At 44.5% G+C, this 24048-nt stretch overlaps 1 protein-coding gene across 4 annotated transcripts in view; it reads right to left on the reverse strand.

Moving 5' to 3' along the window:
- MID1 (midline 1) overlaps nucleotides 1-24048 on the reverse strand; it is a 339535-nt gene that overhangs the window by 53387 nt on the left and 262100 nt on the right. For all 4 annotated transcript variants that reach the window (XM_045996151.1, XM_045996148.1, XM_045996152.1 and 1 more), the window contains exon 3: nucleotides 14827-14922. In XM_045996151.1, the coding sequence (XP_045852107.1) occupies nucleotides 14827-14922 (96 nt within the window). The remainder of the gene's footprint in view (nucleotides 1-14826; nucleotides 14923-24048) is intronic.

Below are 24048 nucleotides of genomic sequence, written 5' to 3' on the forward strand. Positions count from 1 at the left end.
TTTAGGAAAAGAGGTGACAAGTCAGATTTGGCCCAAGGGTCATAGTTTGCCAATGTCTAGCACAGAGGAAAAGATCATAGACATCGTAATCAGAGAGCTGCAGGTATGAAAAATGCCAAATCTGTGTAAGAATGTCTCCTTGTTTGCATACTTTCGATGAAAATATCTGTAGACTCTCTGTGGCGCATAGTAGGTGCTTGATAAACACCCGTTTTCTCTTGTCCGGGCATGACTAATTGCAATTACTGAGGATTCACAGGATTTCAATTCGAAAATGAAAATATACTTGCAGTATGGTTTTTCCTCTCTCCCGCAGCCCCGACATCCTGCTGGCTTCTGTCACAGTTAGAATAACGCAGCTCTTCCTGCTGTCTTCCTCAGAGCCCACTCGACTGACTTCAAACTCACATTCTTGGCATTAACACGCCAGACTTTTCTTTTTGTGTTAAATGGTAACTGTTCGAAGCAGTTCCAAAAAGCAGCAGCAGAATGGAAGGTGTTGCTAATAATTCATTCAAAAACAGTAAACTCCTCCCTTCCTTTCTCTTATTAATTACACACTTCATAAAACAAATGCTTCACACCCTTCCGTTTGGGCTGGGCATGCAGAATGATAAAAAAAAAAATCTATTAACCTGTCATGGACGCTTGTATCTATCAAGTCTTTTTTGTAAAGTTTCTGAAGAATGCTACTTTCTATTAAGTAATATTCAACGAATGTATTTGGCAAAAGTCACACTGTGGTCAGAAGCTAAAAAATAATTTATAGAAGGGGATGGTTAATTGAGTTGCTGGGGAGGACAGAGGTGATCCACCTCAGGGAAGGGAAGTCATTTCTAATGGAAAGAGGAAGCTTCTATCCCATGACCTTACATTACTCATCCTACGTGTCATTTCTCATTAAGTGGCATTCTTTTCAGTTGTTATGCCATGATTCCTGAATAGCGGTGTACTGGAAAAATACAAAGTTGAACTTCTATTCAGGCTTGAGGTACTCAAAGATAGATGCCATCCGCTCCCCTGCAAAGTTACGGAGGAGGAGGATGGGAATCCCTGCTCTTCAGTGTGCCTTACAGTGAGTGAAATACACTCCTTTGTGTCACCGGTAAGCTGTCCGCTTCCAGGCGCAACTGGAAAATGCTAAGTGCCGATCTGTCTTCCTGACGCATCCACAGGTAGTATCAGTGATCCCCTGCCTGGCTGTCATGACTCTAGAAAGCCGGCAGAAGCGGGTAGACTGATTTTTAAGTATCTTGGCTGCCCAGTGTTTAATATTCACATTTATCCAAAGAATGCGAAACACAGGAGAGTTTAGGGAAACTGAACGTGTGCGCTGGGGGCACGAGGGGGGAAAGCAGTGCGCGCTGTCGCTCGTTCCATTTTAGGGTGGCCTGTGGTTCTCTCCCAGGAAGCAGGGCAGGAGCCCGCGCTGGGAGTACAAGTCACTGCAGGGCGACACCAGGAGGGGTTGGGGAGGTGAGAAGGGGAAAGGTATGAAGCTGGGAGAGTGTGCCTTGTCTCCACCATGGTGGGCAGCTGGAGATCAATCCCGGTGGTTGACTTTGGGAAACTGCAGAAGAGTCCGGCCGACGGGAAGACAGTGCAGTATGTACGTCACAGCTCCCATCGGTGGCCGCTTGAGGGCTGTTGGGGGTGGTGGGCAGCGATTCTCCTCTGGAACTAAGAGGTGGGTGGGGAAACCTCGGTGGGGGAGACACCAGTCGGAGTCTTAGCAGCTTCCCGAGGAAAGGAAGCTCTTGGGCCCGGGGACACAGGACTGGTGAGTGCTCGAAGGGCATGGCGCTGGCCATTTCAGACAGAAGCACCTGCGTTAGGGGACTATGATCGGGACATTTCTTAGGAAGAGCTCTAGAGGATGTCAGGGGGCACCTGTGTCACACTCGTCCAGCCTACTCTATAGCCCCAAGGACTTCGGACTAATTGCAGGGCTGAAGAGAGTCTGTATCTGACAGGGCTTTCTATCCTGACCTTGGTCGTTTTTTTGCTTACGGCCACAATCAACCCACAAAGGTTCATTTACAACGGACCGTAAACGGGTCTACATCTGAGAAGCGGCAGGCAAAGCTACCCGGCAAAGAAAACCCAGGAAATCTAGTGAGTCGGACTGAAAAAAACAGATATATTTCTTTTATCTAGAGACCCCTAGATTTTTCCATCATTCCAACTCATTGGTTAATTACTATTCTCTTTCTAAAACAACGGCTTTCCAGTTTTAAGCCTCAGTAGGTAGTCTTCTAGAGTAAAATCGAATCTTAAAATACTTAAGTCAGGGATTATGCAAAGAAGGGCTTCTCTCTCTCTAGCTCTCTCTCTCCATTATCCGAAAGGTCAACTGTATGTCTATACACAAACCTGACAGATGTTGCCTTCTCACCTCCTAACTGGGAAACAAAATGCTCTGTTTACATTTGTCAGGATCAGGGGCTGGTGGGGAGGCGGCGTCCTGCCAGGTAATGGAAACACTGCTTGCTTTAATTGTATTACCAAGAACAAAGCCTTCTTATTGTTTACTAGAACCCTTCGAGGCGGGCCTCATGGGCATAGTTCTAATTTTTTCGAGACCACAAACAAGAGGAATTCTTTAAGGCCATTTCATGAGAAACAGAAGGAAAAATAGTGTACTCGGCAAAAATTAAAGCAATCCTTTGTTTAAGTGGCCAGAGCCTGACTTAGGTTGGCCTCGCATGTGTCCTCCTGGCGCTGGTGCGTTAGCCCAGGTGCCCCACCTTTCTGCGGAGCTGAGATCGAGGCTATGTCACAGACACGAAAGCAACCACCCTCCTTTGGGATAGCCCCTCTTCGGCGGCGTATTTCTCCAATACCGTGCTAAAGGAAGAAACATTTTGCACCAGAACTAAACACGCCAGCGCTCCCCTTGCGAGCTCGATGCAGAGAACGAGGACCCGCACATGAGTCTCGATGCAGCGCTGCCGTGACTGTGCCAGCGATCTACATTTTCCATGCAGTCCCCGCTTTGCTGCAAGTTTTACTTCCCTCGCCACTTCAAGCATAGGGTGACCAGAGCTGCTGTTTTCCAGAGATCTCTGCCACGACCCTAGTAGCTGCGGAATGCACATGAGAGGGGGTGAGGGCACGGCCGTCTCTCCATGAGTGTTAGCGGTGTATGGGGGTGACATGGAAGCAATCCACAGACTCGTTGAATGCCCACAGTGTGCAAAAAAGCACCACACTAGGGCCGGGGACAAACTCTGCCCTCCAAAGATAGTGACTTCATTAGAGAACAACCAGCAAACACGCCGACTGCATACACAATTAACTGCTAAACCACGAACTTAGAAAGTTCTAGAGCTCTGTGGTCCAACATGGCAGCTACTAGCCCCCTGTGGTTTGGGGGCACTTGAAACAGTCTGAACTGAGGTGTGCCATGAATATGAAACATGTATATGAATCCTTTGTGTGTTGATGCCATGTTGAAATGATAATTTGTTGAATCTATCAGGTCAAGTAAAATGTACCAGTAAAATTAATTTTACCACTCTTTCTCTACCTTTAAAAAAATGTGGTTACTTGGAGATCTCAAACTACACACATGGCTCCCATCATATTTCGCTTGGATGGTATAATTCCAAAGGGTTTCAGAAATGGGGCAACTGGTGTGTGTGAGTAGCAGGGGAAGGTTTGCTTCGGAATATGGAAGCGAGACTGGCCTTTGAAGATAAGAGTGAGCAAGATGGGAGCTGGGAAACCCGGGGAGAGGAAGAAGAGAAAGGCACCAGAGCAGAGTAAAAACAGAGCATGTCTGCAGGGGAGTAAGGATGTAGATTTCAACAACATGTAGGGTGTAGCGAGCATGTATCTTGAATTAATTACCTGGGACTGGACAGAGAAACACCAAAGCCAGCTATAGCTTACTGCCCCTCATGAAAAGCCACATTGAGATCCACTGCGGAGAGTTGGCAAAAGGTGAATTTGGAGACTTAACTTTGGGGGGGGATCTTTCCTTGACCTTCTTCTAATTGATTTCCTTTGTATTCTTGTCCTCATCGGTCGCACCATCTCTCTATGGAGCTATCCATGCTTGGGGCGCCTGGATGGCTCTGTTGGTGAAGAGCCTGACTCTTGGATTTTGGCTCAGGTTATGATCTCAGGGTTGTGAGATCGAGCCCCACGTTGGGCTCCACGCTGGGTGTGAAACCTGCTAAAGATTCTCTCTCTCCCCCTCCTCTGCCATGTGCCCTCTCACTCTTTCTTTAAAAAAAAGGGGGGGGCGCCTGGGTGGCTCGGGCCATTGCCTTTGGCCCAGGTCATGATCTCAGGGTCCTGGGATCAAGTCCCGCGTCGGGCTCTCTGCTCAGCGGGGAGCCTGCTTCCCCATCTCTCTCTGCCTGCCTCTCTGCCTACTTGTGATCTCTCTGTCAAATAAATAAATAGAATCTAAAAACAAAAAAAGAAGAAGAAGAGAAGAATGAAGCTGTCCCTGCTCCCTTGCTCTCCTAAGGTCTTCTCCTGCAATACCACGTGGTAGTGGTGGTGCTGGTGAAAGTGACGAGGGTGGTGGAAGGGAGAGGAGAGGGAAGCTGCTGAGCACTATCACTGTACAAGATGGGCTTTGCCAAAAGGACAGGGGAAAGTGAATCTAACCTGGTTTGGAAGAGAAAAGGAAAGACCATAGAATTCAGATGTCTGTCAGTTGGCGATTTTGAGGTATGGCGAGGCGCGCGCATGTGTGCATGTGCATTGGAGATCAAGATAGTCTGATATGGGGGGGGAGACAAAGAGAGTCTGATATTGAAAATGTCACCCCAGAAATCATCTTCAGACCTAGGCTGACTAGCCATCTTCCATGTGTGAAAGCGTTCACAAATATTTCCCCCAACTTGATTCAAGGTGGCTATCTGGGGTTATTTTGTCTTTTACAAGCCAGAACGGATAGAAAGGCTATCCCAGAAAATCAAGAGGAAAGAGACTGATTTACAAGGGGATGGGGAAGACCCCCTGTGACTTCCTTTAAGGGCTCAGCAATGACCCAATGGAGAGTTCCCGCATTCTTGACTTCCCTCCACCAACCCCATTCTCTTAGCCCGCTTCCGGTGACAGAGCCCTAGCGCTGGGAAGAGCTCCCAGTGTGTATCACCCATCCGGCTACTGCCTCTGGGAATTACGGCCACTGAGACCTGGCATCGCACCAACCCTGTCCTGCATATGGTCTTCTCAAGAAGGCTCCTTTCCCTGCCCTTCAGGATGAGAATTTACCTGACGTGCTGATCTACGTGAATGCACTGACAAGTGACAGAGGGAGGACAGAAGGAGGCAGCCGGTCTCTCTGGGAGGGTCCTGTTTTCTCATCAATAGCCATGTGCCTTGTGCTAACTGCCGGAGGTACTAGGAAAAGAAAGATACTGTCTTACTCCTGGGGAGTCTAACCAACTAGGAGAGGGAATTAGACGTGCCCTTAAAGACCATGAGGATATTTGCCCAAGGACTGTAGCTATATCAACAAATCACTGTGCAGTTTTCCTTAAGCTTTTAGATTCAAGTTATGAATCTCATTATTCTATTCATAAAACCAAGAAATTTTATAAAACCAAGAATAATCACTCTCAGGGGGGTCCTGAATCAATGTTTAACTAGCTCAACCTGAGCAGACATAACTCCACTGAACAATCAGCGCCATATATAAATTAGTTGATTAAATTCCTGTACACATTTTTTTAATTGAGGTAAATTTACCTACATGAAAATGCTTAAATATTAAGGGACAAGTCAGTGCATTTTGATAACCAACAGAACCAACAGCTTAATCAAGATAAAAAATATCTCCATCCCCGGAGCCCCTCTTCCAGTCGATTCTCACCCCCTTGGGTAACCACTGTTCTGATTTTTATCGCCAAATTCCTGTAACATTTTAAATTGCATTTATAAATGTAACATATTCAACTTACTTTATAAGCACTTTAAATGCCTAACAGGGTAAAATTAAAACCCTAACAAGGTCAACCTTCTCAGATCCTTAAGTAGCTCTTAGAAATCTAATAAACGAAACTTACAAATGTAGTGAAACTCAGGTTCTCCTGAACATTCCAACAGTGGTTTGCAACAAACTATTTTACACGTTCTAACTTAAAAAATCACAGGTCTCAAATAAATGACGTTTCGGATTGGACTCTCAACGCTAACCTGTCAAATTTTTGTAATATGCCATTTTCTTTTAAATGCTACAAACCCTTAAAACACAAACACAGGCTTTAGTTCCAACATGTAATACAAAATACTGATTCTACAGATACAGTTTAGGTCTTCATCTTTCCACATACTTCTCCGACTTCCTGGGGAGGAGGAAAAAAAGAACTTTCTTTCCTAACAGAAGCAAACTGATCATCTCCAAGAAGCTGACGTCACCAGGTCAGGGATTCATGGTTCAAGATGTAAGAGTGATCTCAGAAAGCCTGGAGGCCCGCTGGCCCCACGGAGGTATACTCACCGGGGCCCTTGTTATGGGGAATTGATTATGTCTGCCTACAAGTCACATGTCCATGGTCATCTGAATGACATTTACCTCAAAACACTACTGGGATCATTAAATCAGAAAGTGACAGTAGGAGCTTACTAAGTGGTCGTTTTTCTTTTTGTATACGTCTGCGTAAGTCCTGCTACTTTTGCCTCCCCCACACCACAGACCACACGCTGCTGTGGACCTGTAACACGAGATCTAGTAATCACCTTCTAACACCCGCAAGAACCAACAAGGTGCCATCTTCCCTGCCGAAGTAAACACGTGGAAGGCTTCCTTGGGCTTACCACGGCCTCTGACCGAGCTTGCCTGGTCCGAGAATTAGGCCACTAGGATAGTTTTCATCGCCTCATACATATAAACCTGATGTTCTATCTAGTGAAAATACTCTTAAAAGCATGGTAAAAGCTCTATCATAAATTCCCAGGCTGGGAAGTTACCTCACTTGGTTGTAAAAATCTTTATTTGCGTTGCTCCTCACTGAAAGCTTTCCACACACAGTGGTAGCCTCGGGCTTTTTAAATAGCTGGGTTTAAAATTTCATATTTCTGTTTCAAACAAAAATAATCAATGCTACAATTGTGCTCTTGTTAACGAACCCTTTCTATGCATGACTCAATTATTTTGCGGGAGAATTTCAAAATGAGAACAGAGCTCTTCAGTTCTCCCTATAATATTTAGCAATTAAAACTAGAAGTGAATCAAATGAAGGTAAAAGATGACCTTTCCCATTTTCTCTCACACTCTGTAATTATCTTGTGTACAGAGATAATTTCAGCTTGATTACCACAAAAAGCAATTTTATATTCATTTGTTGAAAAAATTATTTAAACGAGATACTAAGACCCAGAAACAAAAGAGGCTAGTTCCGTGACAAAAGGATGGACTGGGGGTTGGAATCAGGCTCGTCTCTGAACGGTGTGCGCGGGCGCGCGCACGAGACTCAGTCTTCTACCTGACAGTCACCTTCTCAGCTGGGACGGCTCCTCTCACACCGCTGACTCTCTCAGCTGGATCCATCCACCTTACTGCTATCCCGTGACAACTACAATGGCCATTTGCTGAGATCTGCCATTTCCCATCCTGATTATTCTTTATATCATGCCAGAAGCATCCCTCCTGCTCTAGTCGAGCATCCCAGTGCTTTAAGGCAAGGAGGTTGTGTGTGGAACAGTGGCGGGGAGACGTGATTATTATGGGGAGAAACCAATTAAGATGTATGCCTTCTCCCTTTTCTCACTGCTCATCCACTGGGTCCCCAATTAAGGCCAATGATTTCACATTGAAGTATTAGCCTTGGGACTCTGCATTACTAAATTCAAATATGTCCAAGGAGTTGTCTTTAGGGGCACAGACGTGTGCTCACACTCCACTCCAAGCCACCTGTTCGGGGGGCGGCGGATTCTGAAAAGGACACAATGGTTCCTCCCATCCAAACTGGAAAGAATAGCAGATGAGGGGAGGTTTGGATCATGGTTTTAAAATACTTTCAAAGCTGAAACTTGGAAATGTTATTCCGAGAGTAATACCAAACTGACCAAGCCTTGTAGTCATTCATTCCTAAGATTCATCTCTTACTCCAAAATGAGCGAAGACTGGAACATTTTCTACCAATCTCTTCTCACTATGTGTCATGACTGGACCTAAGAAGGCAACAGGATCCAATGCTTCTGAATTTTTTTTTTAAGGCAAGAGCATTGAATCTAGGGAAAGACATTCACGTATGTATTACATACTGCTTTATTTTTTTCCCAAAGATTTTTTTTTAAATTTATTCATTTGAGAGGGAGGGGAAAAGAGAGAGAGAGTGAGCGAGCACAAGCTGGGGGTTAGGGCAGAGGGACAGGCAGGCTGAGCAGGGAGCCTGACGTGGGGCTTGATCCCAGGACCCTGGGATCATGACCTGAGCCGAAGGCAGCCGCCCCAGGCGCCCCTAGGTACTACTTTAATAAACAATTACCTTTAATCTCCTTGGAGAAAAGTTAAGTTTGTTTTATAAGCTGTCAATTTGAGCACACTTCAAGGAATAAACTGGACATGTAGCCATTACCCACACGCAGTAGCTAATCTTCTCTGGAGAGAATGGAGTTCAATGCAGCCCAAGAGTTCTCATCTGGCCTGGGAATCCTAAGACTTGAACTTGGGAGAGCAGCCTTTACCACAGCGACTCACAATCCAGTTTTGAATGCCACTATATTTGTACTATCACATGACCATCATTCCAGAGCCGTCTACGTAGAGACCCATGGGTGACCATGGGCTGCCTGACGTGCTTTAATGAGGCCAGACTCTGACTCTCATTCTACCTTGAGAGCATTCTCACCAAGCCTCCAGTGCGGTTGGAATCCAATCCTTATCTGCAAGTGACAAGAGACTATGAGTGCACATTCGAGTTGGCCCCCAGCATGACGTAAGTTATCTAAGATCAGACACCTGTCCAGGACACCAATGGCACATCCAGCAATCACAAGCTAGTCTCTAGCCAATGGCCGTCCACAAAGCAAGCGCCAAGGTTTTCCGTAGAGAAGCAGGGAATGCTTTCACGTAAAAGTGCATAATACAATAATTTAAACTTAAAACTTCATCTTCCTTTTTCTTTTTTTAATTTTTATTTTTTCAAAGATTTTCTTTCTTTATTTGAGAGAGAGAGATCACAAGTAGGCGGAGAGGCAGGCAGAGAGAGAGAGGGGGGAAGCAGGCCCCCCGCTGAGCAGAGAGCCCGATGCGGGGCTCGATCCCGGGACCCTGAGATCATGACCCGAGCTGAAGGCAGAGGCTTAACCCACTGAGCCACCCAGGCGGCCCTCATCTTTCTTTTCAACCCAGTGCTTTCCCCCGTTTATTTCAAAGCTTACAACTGAGTGTTTTTAGGATGTGGTAAATGACTGAAAAAGTCTTTTACGGATCCCTATTTTCCCAAATCAATTTTTTAAAACTGTTTCTTACAAGCTACTGTGACATCACCCTCCTCCCTCTCAATTTAGGGAGCCTGATATCTGGGCAAAACCCGAATGAAACGGCACCTGTTCACCCCCCAGAAGTCTGTCACTCCGCCTGTCATCCAGCAGCGGAAGAACTCAGAGAAAGTCAGCAAGAGAGCGAAGTTTCATTAAAATAAAAAAGAAGATAATTCAAAAACTTAGTGTGAAAGACAATGGCAAAAGGAATTTTGTTTTTGTTTTTAAAGCCATTACAGGGCGCCTGGGTGGCTCAGTCAGTGAAGCATCTGCCTTCGGCTCAGGTCGTGATCCCCAGCTCCCTGCTCGGCTGCTTCTCCCTTTCCTTCTGCCCCTCCTCTCTGCCCCCACTCGTGCTCTCTTTCTGTCTCTCAAATAAATAAATGAAATCTTTAAAATAAAATAAAAAATATTTACAAACAAGGCAAGATAAGCCACAGGGGCTAATGCCAGGATTTAGGCAGGATGCTGGCTTGGAGAACCCCCTTGTAGGATGAGCTTGGGCAAGGATGGTGAGGTCAGATGAATGAGCCTTTATTTTCTCCATGCTGCTCTGGCAATTAATTAGTCACCGTTCCCCAGTCTTTCTTCACCATCCCTCTGGGTATTTAGTCACTGGTCACCTGTAACTCCCCAAATGAACATCGTGTTTGCGTCCAGTGTTGTAGGCCCCGTGAAAGAACTCAATTCTCGGAATGTGTCGAGAACTTGACACCTATCCATATTTGCTTAGCTAATAAACTCAGCCCTCTGTCCAATTCGCCTAACGAGAACAAAACCCAGTGGCCAAAAACCCACAGGTTTTTAGAAGCCACCACACTCCCTGCACGCTTCTTGAGAGTCTACCTGATACCTTTCAGGGCCTCCCCCTCCTGAGTCCCAAAGAAGAGCCTGCCCGACTTCATGCCCTGCATTCACCAGTTTTAAAAGGGTTTGGTACTTACCCTCAAAAAGCCTTTTCGCTTGCTAACCCTCACTGTAAAAACAAGTTCCGAAAACAATGGGGATGGGGGGAGACCTTCAGACTCTTTTCATTCTCAAGAAAAGCAGAAGTGAATCCCAGGAAGGAGGTGTGGACTTAGAAGGATGTGGCATTTCCTCAGGATTTGGTGGGAACTCATTGATTTCATTTACAACAATCGTGAGTGGCCTGTGCGCTCTGAGCGGCTCACTCCAGCTGGCAGGGGGTCATTTTCCCTCGGCATGCTCAGCCCCAAACACAAGGACACCTTCAGGAAGAGGAAAAGGAAGAAATACAGTCCCAGAACCTCGGATGTGAACCAGGAAATTCTTGTCCGCTCTGCGCTGATTTAAAAGGGCCCAACAAATTCCACTCGCTTTTTGCAGTTTACGAGTGGGCCGTGAGGATCGCCCCCAGCCTGCGCGCTCAGTGCCTTCTGCACTAAGCGATCGTGTTAGTTTTCCGTTAGCCCAAAATATCCTTTACTGAAAAGAACCGGGGACGCTGATTGTCGCTGGGAACGTTACCCAGGTCTTCGTACTCCGTGAACCCTCACTAAACCTTCAGGACCAAATACAAGTTCAGAGAACGATGGGATTATTAAAGCCCACCCCGCTCTCCATCTCTCAAAAGCTGGTTCCTACCGATCCCCTGCACACCTGTTTCCGCAGAACGAACTGCTTGCTTTGTCGTCCTCCCCCCTGCACCCCCCCACCGCTGGAAGAAATGTCTTGCTTCCAAGTTCCAAGTACCAAATCCATACCTCACTACAGCCGGTAGTTTTCTATTCTGTCTTGCGGTTCTTCTTTGGTATTGAGCAGGACCATAAGCTCCCTACGGGCCGGCTGGTCTCCCTTGGTGCCTAGTACAGTGTGAGGCACACAGCAGATGCCCCTACACGTGAGCCGAGGGAACGAGCTAGCATCACACTTGAACAAAACGAAGTAACTGGCCAGAGGCTAAAATTGACGCCCTCGCCCAGAAATATGTGTGTGGTGAACACCACTCATGGATCAACGGGGAGGGGAACAGGAAGAGCTGAAATTTATGTTAAACTAAATTATCCAAAACCGGGAAATAAGGCAAAAAGAAGACTGTGAGTCCTTATGGGGTTGTAGTAGATCGTACTAGATCGCCCGAGATCATACTAGCATATAACCCACCAAGGCGGCCTAACAAAGAGTCCTGTAACTCTCCAGGATGCCAGGCCATAGGGTTCCGTTCTCTCTTCACTCCTGATCCAGTCTTAGTCTCCGCAAAGTTAAACATTAACTTGGAGAGAACTGATGCTATACCACTCATTTTTCCCAAATGTTATGACTTTCCTACCCTTTGGGTCATGAACCAGTTTTGCATCGAAGTTAGCTACCTGATCCTAGGGCCCTTCTCCCTGCGCCACGCCCCCAGCGCCCCCCGCTCCCCACGTGTGTGGGGATTGGCTTCTGCTCTGCTCCTTCAGGCCGGCCTTACAACCTTGCTGACACCTTCATCAGTGCCGTAAATAAATCTTCAACAGACTCACTGGATCATTGCATGAGAACTGGATGCTCAATATTTTGAAAGATTACGCTCTGAGAATATTAATAATTATGAATAAGGAATACATAATATAAGAGTAAAAAATTGGTACTTACACTATCATTTTTCTACCCATAATTAATTTTAATTTTTATCCAGAATGTTTTTCCCAAATACCAAATTTATTCACCCACAAGGATTCCTTTCCATTCCTAAGGCTTTATACAGAAACCCAGTGAAAGGAACACATACTCTTTACTCCTTGTAAATAACTTCCAATGGCATGTACAATCAACTCACTAATAGCTTTATTTAAAAAGCCTCTATCACAACTAAATATCTGATCTTTTGGAAGAAAAGTAAAATCTGTTGCTAAATTTCTCTCTATCCTTTGAAATGACTGAACATTATGGAAAGTAATTTTCCATGTTAAAATGAATAGCATTTTGTAAATTCAAGCCATACTGAGATTGCATTAGGAGCGAGACAGTTGTTCTGAAATCACTACAGGCCATAATAGAAACCAGACACTAAATGCTTTAAGAAGTAACTAGCTGAAATTGAATGAAATAATCACCCAATCCATAAAGCCTTTGTAAAATTTCCCCATAAAACACAGGTAATTTCTTTTTTTACTGAAGAGAAATTATTCTTTCTTATTGTCCTAAACATCAAATGCCATCACTTCATAAAAATAAAATATAGCACATGGATCATTCCATTTAGTTCACCCATTTATTCCTGTAACACATTCACTGTGTTCCACAATAATGAAAACATTATGCTTGTTCACTGGTATTTACCATGTTGTTTAATCAACAAGGCTCAAAATAGTCCCTCAAGAGACCCTTGCCAAAAGCATATCCATTCTTTTTTTTAAATATTTTATTCATTTATTTGAGTGGGGGGGAGAGAGAGGGAACGCTCGAGTTGGGGAGGAGCAGAGAGAGAGGGAGAAGCTGAGCACGGAGCCCGATGCAAGGCTCGATCCCACAACCCTGGGATCATGACCTGAGCCGAAATCAACAGCCAGATGCTCAACTAAATGTGCCACCCAATCCCCCCCCCCCAAAATGAATCCACTCTAAGCAGAGGATTAGAAACATCCGGGTTCTGCGATTTGTCCTTGGTGTCATTGCTGCTTGCATACTCTTGACTTAATCCCAACAAGTGGTCCATTTCATGGAAACGTATCTGACAACTAAGAAGCATCGAATGCACATCTACACTGGGTTGAAGTGTGTGCCCCCACTCTGCCCACCCAGAAAGATTGTGTTCAAGTCCTAAACCCTGGTATCTTCAAATATGACCTGGTTGGCAAACAGGGTCTTTACATATTAGTTGAGTTAAAGTGAATTCACCCCGGGGTTAGGATGGCCCCAATCCAATGGCTGGTGTCCTGTGAGAAGGAGATTTGGACACAGACACAGAGACACACAGGGAGAAGGCCATGGGACCACAGAAGCAGAGGTGAGAGTGCTGCAAGCCAAGAACTCCCAGAATTGCCTGGAACTACTAGAAGGTGGGAAGAGGCATGGACTTGTCCTCCCCTAGAATCTTTCGAGGGAGCAAGTCTTGATTTCGAACTTCTGGCTGCCCGAACTATGAGAGAACACATTTCTATAATCTCACGCCATCTGAGTTCGTGGGGATTTGTTCCAGCAGCCTCAGGGAAACTGATACGACCCCTTTTACACAGTGCTTTTCTGGATGCCCTCTGTCAAGGCAATTAAAATCTGTAACATTAGGAATGCTAACACCCAAAAAACAAATACTCAAGTCAAAAAATGGGCAAAAGACATGAACAGACACTTCTCCAAAGAAGACATATGAATGGCTAACAGACACGTGAAAAAGTGTTCTTCATCATTAGCCAATCAAAACCACATTGAGATACCACCTTACACCCGTCAGAATGGCCAAAATCAACAAGGCAAAAAACAACAATGTTGGAGAGGATGCGGAGAAAGGGGAACTTTCCTACACCATCGGTGGGAATGCAAGTTGGTGCAGCCACTCTGGAAAACAGTGTGGAGGTTCCTCAAAGAGTTAAAAATAGAGCTACCCTATGACCCTGCAATCGCACTACTGGGTATTTACCCCAAAGATACAGATGTAGTGAAAAGAAGGGCCATATGCACCCCAGTATTCATTGCAGCAATGTCCACAATAGCCAAACTGTGGAAGGAGCTGAGATACCCTTCAACAGATGAATGGATAAGGAAGATGTGGTCCATATATGCTATGGAGTACTATACTTCCATCAGAAAGGATGAATACTCAAGTTTTGTAGCAACATGGACAGGACCGGAGGAGATTACACTGAGTGAAATACATCAAGCAGAGAAAGTCAATTATCCTATGGTTTCACTTATTTGTGGAACATAAGGAACAGCATGGAGGACATTAGGAGAAGGAAGGGAAAAAAGTAGTGGGGGAAATCAGAGGGGGAGATGAACCATGATAGAATATGGACTCAGAATCAAACTGAGGGTTTCAGAAGGGAAGGGGGTGGGGGGATGGGTGAACCCAGTGAAGGGTATTAAGGAGGACACGGACTGCATGGAGCACTGGGTGTTATACGCAAACAATGACTCATGGAACATAACATCAAAAACTCATCATGTACAGTATGGTGACTAACATAAAATAAAAATTTTTTTTAAAAAAGGAATGCTAAGTAAAGCCACCGCAGCAGATAGAGCTGTCATGGAGGCAGTGGGGGTGGGACAAAGCAGTGCATGGGGAGAGAGTCTCTGAGATTCTAGTTCTTTCCAATTCTGCCCACCTTTTGTATCTGGCTTCTGCAAAAGATCTAATGTTAAAAAGATTTCCACCTTAAAAATGTAAAGGCAAGGAGGGTACAATTGTGAAACACAGCACAAAGAGACACTCACCTCCACGTGCTGACAGGTTTGGATGAGTTTAGCCAAAAGGGTCTCTAGTTCCGTGTTCCTCTTGATAAGGCTGGTGAGGTTACTCTCTAAGTTTTGCTGTTCAAAAAGAGAAGAAAAATATTATTCTGCATCCTGAAAATACTGTGTCATATCCTGAAGTATTATAAACCTTTTAAGTTTTTTTTTAAAGATTTTATTTATTTGACAGCCAGAAATCACAAGTAGGCAGAGAGGCAGGCAGAGAGAGAGAGAGAGAGAGAGGAGGAAGCAGGCTCCCTGCCGAGCAGAGAGCCCGATGCGGGGCTCGATCCCAGGACCCTGGGATCATGACCTGAGCTGAAGGCAGAGGCTTTAACCCACTGAGCCACCCAGGCGTCCATATTATAAACCTTTAATAACCAAATTACTCATAGTCAGGAAAATCTGATCCTTTTTTTCAGAAACCTCAATGAAATCTATGCAGCTTTAAGCATTTACAGATTTATTTTTTAAGATTTTATTTATTTATTTGAGAGAGAGAGAGAGCGCGCGTGCACGCACACATGCACAAGCAGGTAGAAGGGCAGAAGAGGGAGAAACACACCCACTGCGGAGCAGGGAGCCTGAGGTGGGACTCAATCCCAGGACCCTGGGATCACGACCTGAGCCAAAGGCAGACACTTAACTGACTGAGCCACCCAGGCGCCCTGCACTTATAGATTTAAACTCGACTTTGAGTAGCTGCATTTAAAAGAACCTTTTAAAAAGGTTCAAATTTCATTCTTTTTTTCCTCCTTCTTGTACGAACCCGGGCACATTTACCGGAATAATTAGCTATAGGTCATGAACTAGGGAGAAAAGAGGTAATTGGATTTCTAGTTCTTTACCTGACTCAGAAGTGGCAGTAATATAAGGAATATATTCCCACAGCAAATCAACTATTATTGGATTTTTAGGATTTACCATCTTACGGGCAGGCTGAGGTCAGTCCCTCAGAGGAAGGCTTGAATTATCCAGCTATTGCTGACATTATGACTATTTATAGGCATTTGTAAGATACAAGCCCTCATCATACACATTTATTCACTTGTAGTACATTTTATCGTACATGCTTCTATTCTTTATCTATCAACATATCAATGCCAGATTAAGTTTCCTTGAATGCCATATTTTTCATATCACCATCCTGCTTACACATCTAGAATTATTTCCCATTTCCTTAGAACATCAAATTTAAAGTTCCCTGGAATGACCATTAAATCTAGTTTTCGACCATAATAACCCGCTTCTTGTTCTGCACGCTCTTCATTGATGCCACTCATTCATTTATCCATTCACACAAGTATTTATTTAGCTTCTACCAATGCCAGACTCGGAGAGATACTGGAGAAACTCCTACTCCCTGTCCCCCAGGAGATGGTGGGGCCGGGGGTGCGGAAGTGCGGTGAACGAGTTAGGTTTTCCAGAGGACACATTCCTTCTGCTGAGGCTGGAAGGATGGGCCATGGAGTTTTTGGTGAACAACAACGGGAATTTCTTGGGAAGACGGGACGGAGGTAGAGGTGGTCATGGGCAGGGCACAGAACGATGTCATGAACCAAGATCACGGCAAAGGATTAGGGCGACTGTGTGTTTTACTAGTTAGACAATTCCACAAATACAGTGAAAAGACGGAACAGAAGGAAATTTCATGGAAAAGAAAACAGATTGAGGATTTATAATGCCATCTGTGAAAAAGGATCTGAAGAGAGTATTTTGAAAATCAATAATTTCATCAAGGTGATAACAGTTCACCATGCTGTGAAATTAGTTTCTGAAAGCATTTATTCTTTCTACTTTACAGAATTTTAGATTTCAAAAGGGACACTCAGGAAAAGGGTCATTTTTACTTAATGCTTAAAATGCGTACGTCAGAAACAGAAATCTCTCTGGTCACTCTTAAACAAGTTCTGCTTATTAATCTGGTGTTTATCCTACTGCCTAATTTTTTCATTTCAATGACCACATTTTTCGTTTCCAGTGGATTCTTTATCACACCTCCCTCTTCTTGAACTACCTTCTCTTCTTGTTCCCAGGATGGGTAGTTCTCTCCTTCATAATTTCAAGAAAACTAAACACACTTATTTATTCTTAAGCTTACTTGAAAAAAGGCAATTCCCTACTTTCCTGTGTTTGCACGACGTTTCCCAAGAGTCTGATTTTATCTCGTATCTTACAATCTTTGTCCGACAGCTCATCTGATGCAAACTTTGTTCCCTGGGCTGGGATCCGGGGATTGGCACAGCACAGCCAAATGAGCTGCCCACTCTGATGTTAGGGCGTGAGATCGGTTCCCCAGAGAGGGCACTCCCACAGGACGCCCATGTGTTAGAGGCACTGATCCCAATTTGACTCAGGGCCTCCCTGAGGCATTCTGTCCCTGAGAGTTCTGTCTGGCTCCAATTCCAGAGAAGGTGGGAGGTACCCTTTGAGTCCAGTATTTCCATGGGGAGTTCTGGCCTCCGGGCACATGGGACAGTCTAAGGTTTCTGCCCCATGCGGGAAACTCTCCACCACGTTCCCCCCATCCGGTTCCCACTGCCCCATCTCATCTCCACTTCTCCTGAGTAGCCCAGCTTCAGCCTTCCCCCACCATTCTGCATGTCCTTTCATTTCCGGTCCTTGGAGACTTTCCACTTATGTTGAAACTTGATTATGACTCTTCAAAATCCATTTGAAAATATCTTATCTGTAGTTCTCATGTGCTCAGAATTCAGATGGAGGTCTGGTACGTCTTTCATCAGGACTGGAAGACCAACAAGAATGCTTCAATTTTGGCTTTGAAACATGCAAAGCGTCTCAAATATAAATATTTTAAAGGAGAAAAATGACTATTTCCCATTGAAAGGATGGGACACCTTAACAGAAAGACAGAGAAGGAACCAGACAGAGTGATTAAAGTTCAAGTTCATGATCTCATGATTGCATCGAAGAAAACCTTGCTTTCGAAGCTCTTAACAACAATGCAGACAACAGCCAAAAGTTTTTTCTGTTTGGATGAAATGAATCACAGCTACTAATCACTTTATGGCCAGAGACTAGAGACGAACTCTGAGGCGTTCCATTACTCAGTGTCCTTGATCTAGACGTGACTCCTTTATGGCATTATTTGTCAACTTCTTTTGGCATGATAATCTCAGAGAATCTTTTTCCTTGCCTTTTTGGCTGACCCTTCTGAGCAGGAAATTTCTAGGGAAATACATCATCTAACTGTTTACACTTCAGTGATCATAGGTATGATTTTTCTAAAGCTAGTCAGCGAAAGAGAGCCAAATAAATAGAATCTAACACATTGAGATTTTACAAACATCTGCTTGCTTCCCCTCCTTTTTTTAAGTATACATCATGTATAAAAATCTGTTTTTAATCAGCTAATATGTAGACGAAAGCCTGTGGTTTAAACACATTGACCTATCTGGATCCTTCGGGGTTATTCAAATTTAAATAGTACAAGTGTTACTGAAGTCCACAAAGAATTATCGAGTCACTTACAAGCATAATAAAGGGAAATGAAGCTGGGAGAGAGACTTGTTTCCAAGAAGTACCAAAGGGACGGACAACACTTCTGAAGAGAGCCCGGGTAATGGGGAGTAACAAAATCCAGTCCTCAGTGAACCATGCATCCATAAGCTTCCACTACGGGGACTTCTGTGGTGTTTTTGAGAATTTAACTGGATCGCTCACATCCTGTGTGGCGGTCAGCAGGTCCTACAACCTCCTAATTTTGACTGTGCTTTGTGCAAATGAGAGATAATATTTTTTGGCTTGAGAGCCTTGGGACTAAGTGTAGAGAAGTATCTACTTTCCTCCGGTTATCTACGGAATTCTATGGGGTACCCAAAAAACAGTCCGAGTTTCCTGTTCTCGCCTCGAAAACGTTAATATATTTACATCTCCTTACGGAGCTGAGCTCCGGAGAGATCCAAGGAGTCGGCCTGAGCGACCACCCAAGCAGGGAGTGAGGAGACTGGGGTTACCATCCCAGCTCAGTTCTCCTGGACAGACGCCGCCCGGGTCCAGCTTCCCCATCCGGGGGGTGTGTGTGCGGACAGAGCTCCCCACCTGCGCTGTTGTTAAGCTCCGGGGAGGAAATGAACACATACACCAGGAACTATACAAATGTTTGTTGAAATCATGAGTTACGGGAGAAAACATTCGGTTTGGTGTCAGGGCCAGGCCCTAGGGGGGCCCAACCCCGGGCCCAACCTCGGACACTCTCGGGCTTGCTGGTGGCTTTGGGCTACAAGCACCTGTTCTTTTGGGCCAGGGCAGGGCGCGCTGGGGGCCTGAGGGGAGTGGGGAGGCTGATGCCTCTAGGAGCAGCCTTCAGTCTGCAACTACTGGCAGTAGGTACATGAAAAGCCTGGCTTCCTTCACATCCCAGGTGGGAGCCCTCTGAGTCACAACCCAGAGAGCCCTTCAAGCCAGGTGCCTGTGGTGACCAGCGGCTCCCGTCCCCGCCCTCTTTCTGCTTCCTTCCCTTCTTGGTCCCACTTCCCCTCTCCCTTACAGCTGCTTCCCGGGTCGCCTTCCAACATGGATTCGGAGCCAGAGTCGTCTTCTGGGAGAACGCGACCGAAACCTTATTAGGAAAATAATCCTAGTCCACTATTCGTGCGTACTCCTTCTGATGAGCAAGAGCCAAATTCACCAAAGATTTCATTGCTCTTAAAAGACGTTTGCAGCGGCGCCTGGGTGGCTCAGTGGATTAAGCCTCTGCCTTCGGCTCAGGTCAGGATCTCAGGGTCCTGGGATCGAGCCCCGCTTCCGGCTCTCTGCTCTGCAGGGAGCCTGCTTCCTCCTCTCTCTCTGCCTGCCTCTCTGCCTACTTATGATCTCTCTCTCTCTGTCAAATAAATAAATAAAATCTTTAAAAGAAAAAGACGTTTGCAAATACAAGAGATTGTTTTCTCTTCCTCCACCTCCCCTCACTTTTTTTTCTTTAAGATTTTATTTATTTGCGAGAGAGAGCGAGCTGGGGGAGGAGCAGCAGAGGAGGGAGAGGGACAAGCAGACCCTGCACTGAGCGCGGAGCCCCGACGAGGGGATTGATCTCGGGACCCTGAGATCATGTCACATATCACATATCCTCCAAATTCCAGGCTCTAAACCAGCAGCCACCAGAAATACAATGTCAGCCACAAATGCGAATCACATTTTAAATTTTCTAATAGTCATGTTTTAAAAAAGAAAAGTAGGGGCGCCTGGGTGGCTCAGTGGGTTAAAGCCTCTGCCTATGGCTAAGGTCGTGATCCCAGGGTCCCGGGATCCAGCCCCACATCGGGCTCTCTGCTCAGCGGGGAGCCTGCTTCCACCTCTCTCTCTGCCTGCCTCTCTGCCTACTTGTGATCTCTGCCTGTCAAATAAATAAATTAAATCTTTTTTAAAAAAAGTAAAAAGAACCAGTAAAAATTAATTTTAAGAACATATTTTACTTCACTCAATATCCAAAATATTATTTCAACCTGTCATCAATACTTAAAAACCAATGAACCAAAACGCCTGGCCGGCTCAGTCACCTGATCTCAGTGTTGTGAATTCAAACCCCATGTGGGGTATAGGTAGAGATTATTCAAGATGTTAAAAAAAAAAAACCCTGATGACCTACTTTACATTCTTTTTCTTTCTTTCTTTTTACTAGGTCTTTGGAATCTGGTATGTGTTTTATACACATAACACATCTCAATTCACACCAGTCAGCATGTCAAACACTCAGCAGCTACACACAGCAAGCATCGTTAGGGTCTCGAACAGGGGTCAGCAAACTTCTTCTGGAAAGGCCCAGTAAATATTTTAGTTTTTATTGGCCACAACCTCTGTGTTGCAACTGCTCAGTTCTGCTGCCCTTTTAGTGAGAAAGCAGCCATGGACTCTACAGAAACGGATGGGCAGGGCTCTGTTCCAATATGAAACATTATTTACAAAAACAGGTGGTGACTGAGATTCGGCCCGTAGGCCAAGCTACTTCCTGGGCCTGGGTACACGCTCTTCCCTTTGGAAGGCACCTGCAGAGCAGGAAATAATTCCACTACTAAGGGGAGGGTGTAATGAAACCATAGTACGTATTGAGTGCCTGCTGTATACCCATCACAGCTTAGTCCCTTCCCATCATAAGTGCTCAAATATTTATTGTGGGAACAATAAGCAGGGAAAACTGAATATCCACTAGACAACTCTTCTGAAATCTAATGTAGTAAATCAGCTAACTAGTTAGTTCATTTAACAACTACTACAGATTGTTCAAACATTGCCTTCTCCCCTTGAGGGCCTTTCTCGTCGGCAGCACTGAGTCTGAGCCCAGGAAGAGGAGCTTGGCAACTGAGAAGCATTCTGAAAGGAACGCTGTGTAACTCTCTAAGACCACAAGGTTTCTGGAAAGGCAAATACTACACTGTTGAGCAAATTTTAATAAACACGGGTTTAGATAAATAGTCTAACAATTATCACGGACACATCTAGTCCAAATTCCACCTAAAAGCAAAGTCAAGTCACTCCTGGCCTTAACTCATGACCTCTTCCCCAGCTGTGTTTCTCATAGCGCTGCTACTCTCCGAAGGGGAAGGATGTGCTAAGACTGTGTCTTTGTTGAGACAGATGAGGCTTTCGTAAGCACCCAACTGGCCGATGGAACTCACCACGTGCCTCTTACCACCACCACTACCACCAAAGCAGAGGAATACAAATAATTTAAGATGGTCCTTCTCAAAGTAAAGCTACAAGGATGGTCCTTTTAAAGGAAGATCTGGTTTCTTAATATCAAGCCAACGATAGGATCCATGTCAAACCTGGGAAAGGCCAAGTGGTAAGCCACGACCTGCTTAAACAGTGAGGCTGCCCTGCACACTTTTCTGCCTCGAGGATGATTAATTTTTCCCATAATTTTTGTTTTTCACACATACACCACTAATGCATTTTCACAGAGCCATAATGCACCTCCTTTACGTTAGGTAGTGTTCAGGGAGCTGATCATATAACAATTTAACAATCCCTGCTGGCGCACAAGGTTTCACACCGACCTCAACAGGGCCGGGTGCGCAGGGCTGCGGACACCAGGTGAGAATAGTAAATCCGAGCTTTGTGCTTCAATACACACGGATGCCTAATCAAATGGCAAGGTAAGCAGACAAAAATACTGCTAATTTTAGCCTTCGGAGAACCTGTCCCTAAGAGTCGGGTTGCAGGGAATTAATGACTTGTCATTGAGCACTACTATTAAAATGTATGCCTGAAACAGGAGATTTCAGTAACTCCTTTTGGGTTGATCCAGGCCTTACAGAATGTTTGCTCTTACTCCAAAGTCGATGCTTTAGAATGTCTTTAAAGTATAATATTAAGTCTGGATACCTTTCAAGGCAAACACAGATCTGGCTTGTTTCAGCCCGTACTATTCAGAGCGACATTCAGAAACTGTGTTTGGAGCTCTGACACCCAACACCACCACGACTCCGGCGCGATCAGGATATGAACACGTCGAGTGCCGCAATCCATATATTTTCTTCTAAGAAACTTTAATCACAATCCTTAATATGAAAACACACACCCGTATTAACACATGCCACCTGCATAAAAGCATAAATTCTTTATATGTAACGAAACACTTAAGATGTTTTAATTACCTTGTGGGAGTTTAAGGCTATCTTCAGGTTCAACTCATGACAGACCACAAGGATGTGTGATTTATGCCGGGTTTAGTTTTTAATGCCTTTTTTCATTGGTTATGATAGTTAACATTTCCAAATGCCCTGGCAAGACAGGCCGCCCAGGGAACTTCGAAAACATAATAAAACCCAATCTGCATACAAATTTAAGTCTAGTGTTCCATGGGCTACAATTTAAGCCATTTTGATATGCGATACTGTATTTACCTTGTCAGGTTTTATTTGGAATTTCCATATTAACTGTGCAGAATCTGCTCTATGTACTTATAAAGTCCATCACCAGGAATTCAGGGGTTATTATTCTAATACGGTCCTCAATGATATACAGAGAACAATCTTTAAATACTATTTATGGTCTAAAATGGCTTCAAATTTTGATGGAGATAAGTTTCTATCTTTAAGAGTTACATTCACCTAGTTATAATTTTAGCAGATCTGACTACAAACTACTTCGTTACAGGTACTAGAAATGTGAGTGGCCTTTCTTGTTCACTCCTCATCTGCGGGCGCTACTTCTGCCCATAATAAGAGAGGTGAGCAACTGACTCATAATCATATTTGTTAGTTTTGAGAATCAACACTAAGGTGAAGGAAGCTGGATGATGGGGAGCCTCTGAAAATCCCAAAATTCTAAATAATTACCTCCACTGCAACACAGAGGCCTGCAGAGAAATGTTTTGGAGAAAATGACTACAACTTCGATCAATGGAACATTCCAGAAAGCGTTTCCCGAGATCACGGCCTAGGTAAAAGGGCCACGAAGGTCCCATTTGGCAGCTGTCCTGCTGCCCTTCCCTGCTTATGCGCCCCCATTCGGGGACTTGAATCAATCTCGACACAGCACATCTGTGGGGCTGACTCAAGAGAGGTAACCAACTGTCAGTCAAGAATTAGATAGTGGAAAGATTATAGGAATTTCGGAAAATGGACTAATAGTAGTTAATTATTTTTACTCAAAAAAAAAAAAGCTTTCAAGTCGGGGAAAATATTAATCTCCCAGCCTGGGGGTCAGCACAGCATGGCCCAGAGACCAAACCCTGCTCCCCACCTGTGTTGGTATGGCTTGGCAGCTAAGAATGGATTTTCATTTTTAAATGAGAAGATAAAATTTTGTGACACGCAAAGAGCATATGAAATTCAAATCTCTCTGTCCATGAAGTTTTACAGGAGCACGAATACTTTTCATCTATTTTATAGATTGTCTGTTGCTGCTTATGAGCTAGAATGACAGAATTGAACACTGGCCCTTTACAGAAAATGGGTCTCCTTAGAAACAATAAAAATGTCTTTAAAAAATAATTTAATAATCTAATAAGATTATTATCTAAAAACTATATATAAAATTATCTAATAATCAAATTATCTAATAATAATAATAAACTAATAATAATTATTAGTTAATACAGAGTGTTTGCTCTGCTGGTCCCACTCATTTTAAAATTTCAAAAATCCAACTCACTTAACATTTTCAATCCCTACTATGAGAGTGTAAGTGTGCCTAAAATTTCAGTCATTCAGGTACTCAAAATTCTGAAGGGGAAGGCTC

The sequence above is a fragment of the Meles meles genome, chromosome X, assembly GCF_922984935.1.
Source record: "Meles meles chromosome X, mMelMel3.1 paternal haplotype, whole genome shotgun sequence".
NCBI classification, from domain to species: Eukaryota; Metazoa; Chordata; class Mammalia; order Carnivora; family Mustelidae; genus Meles; species Meles meles.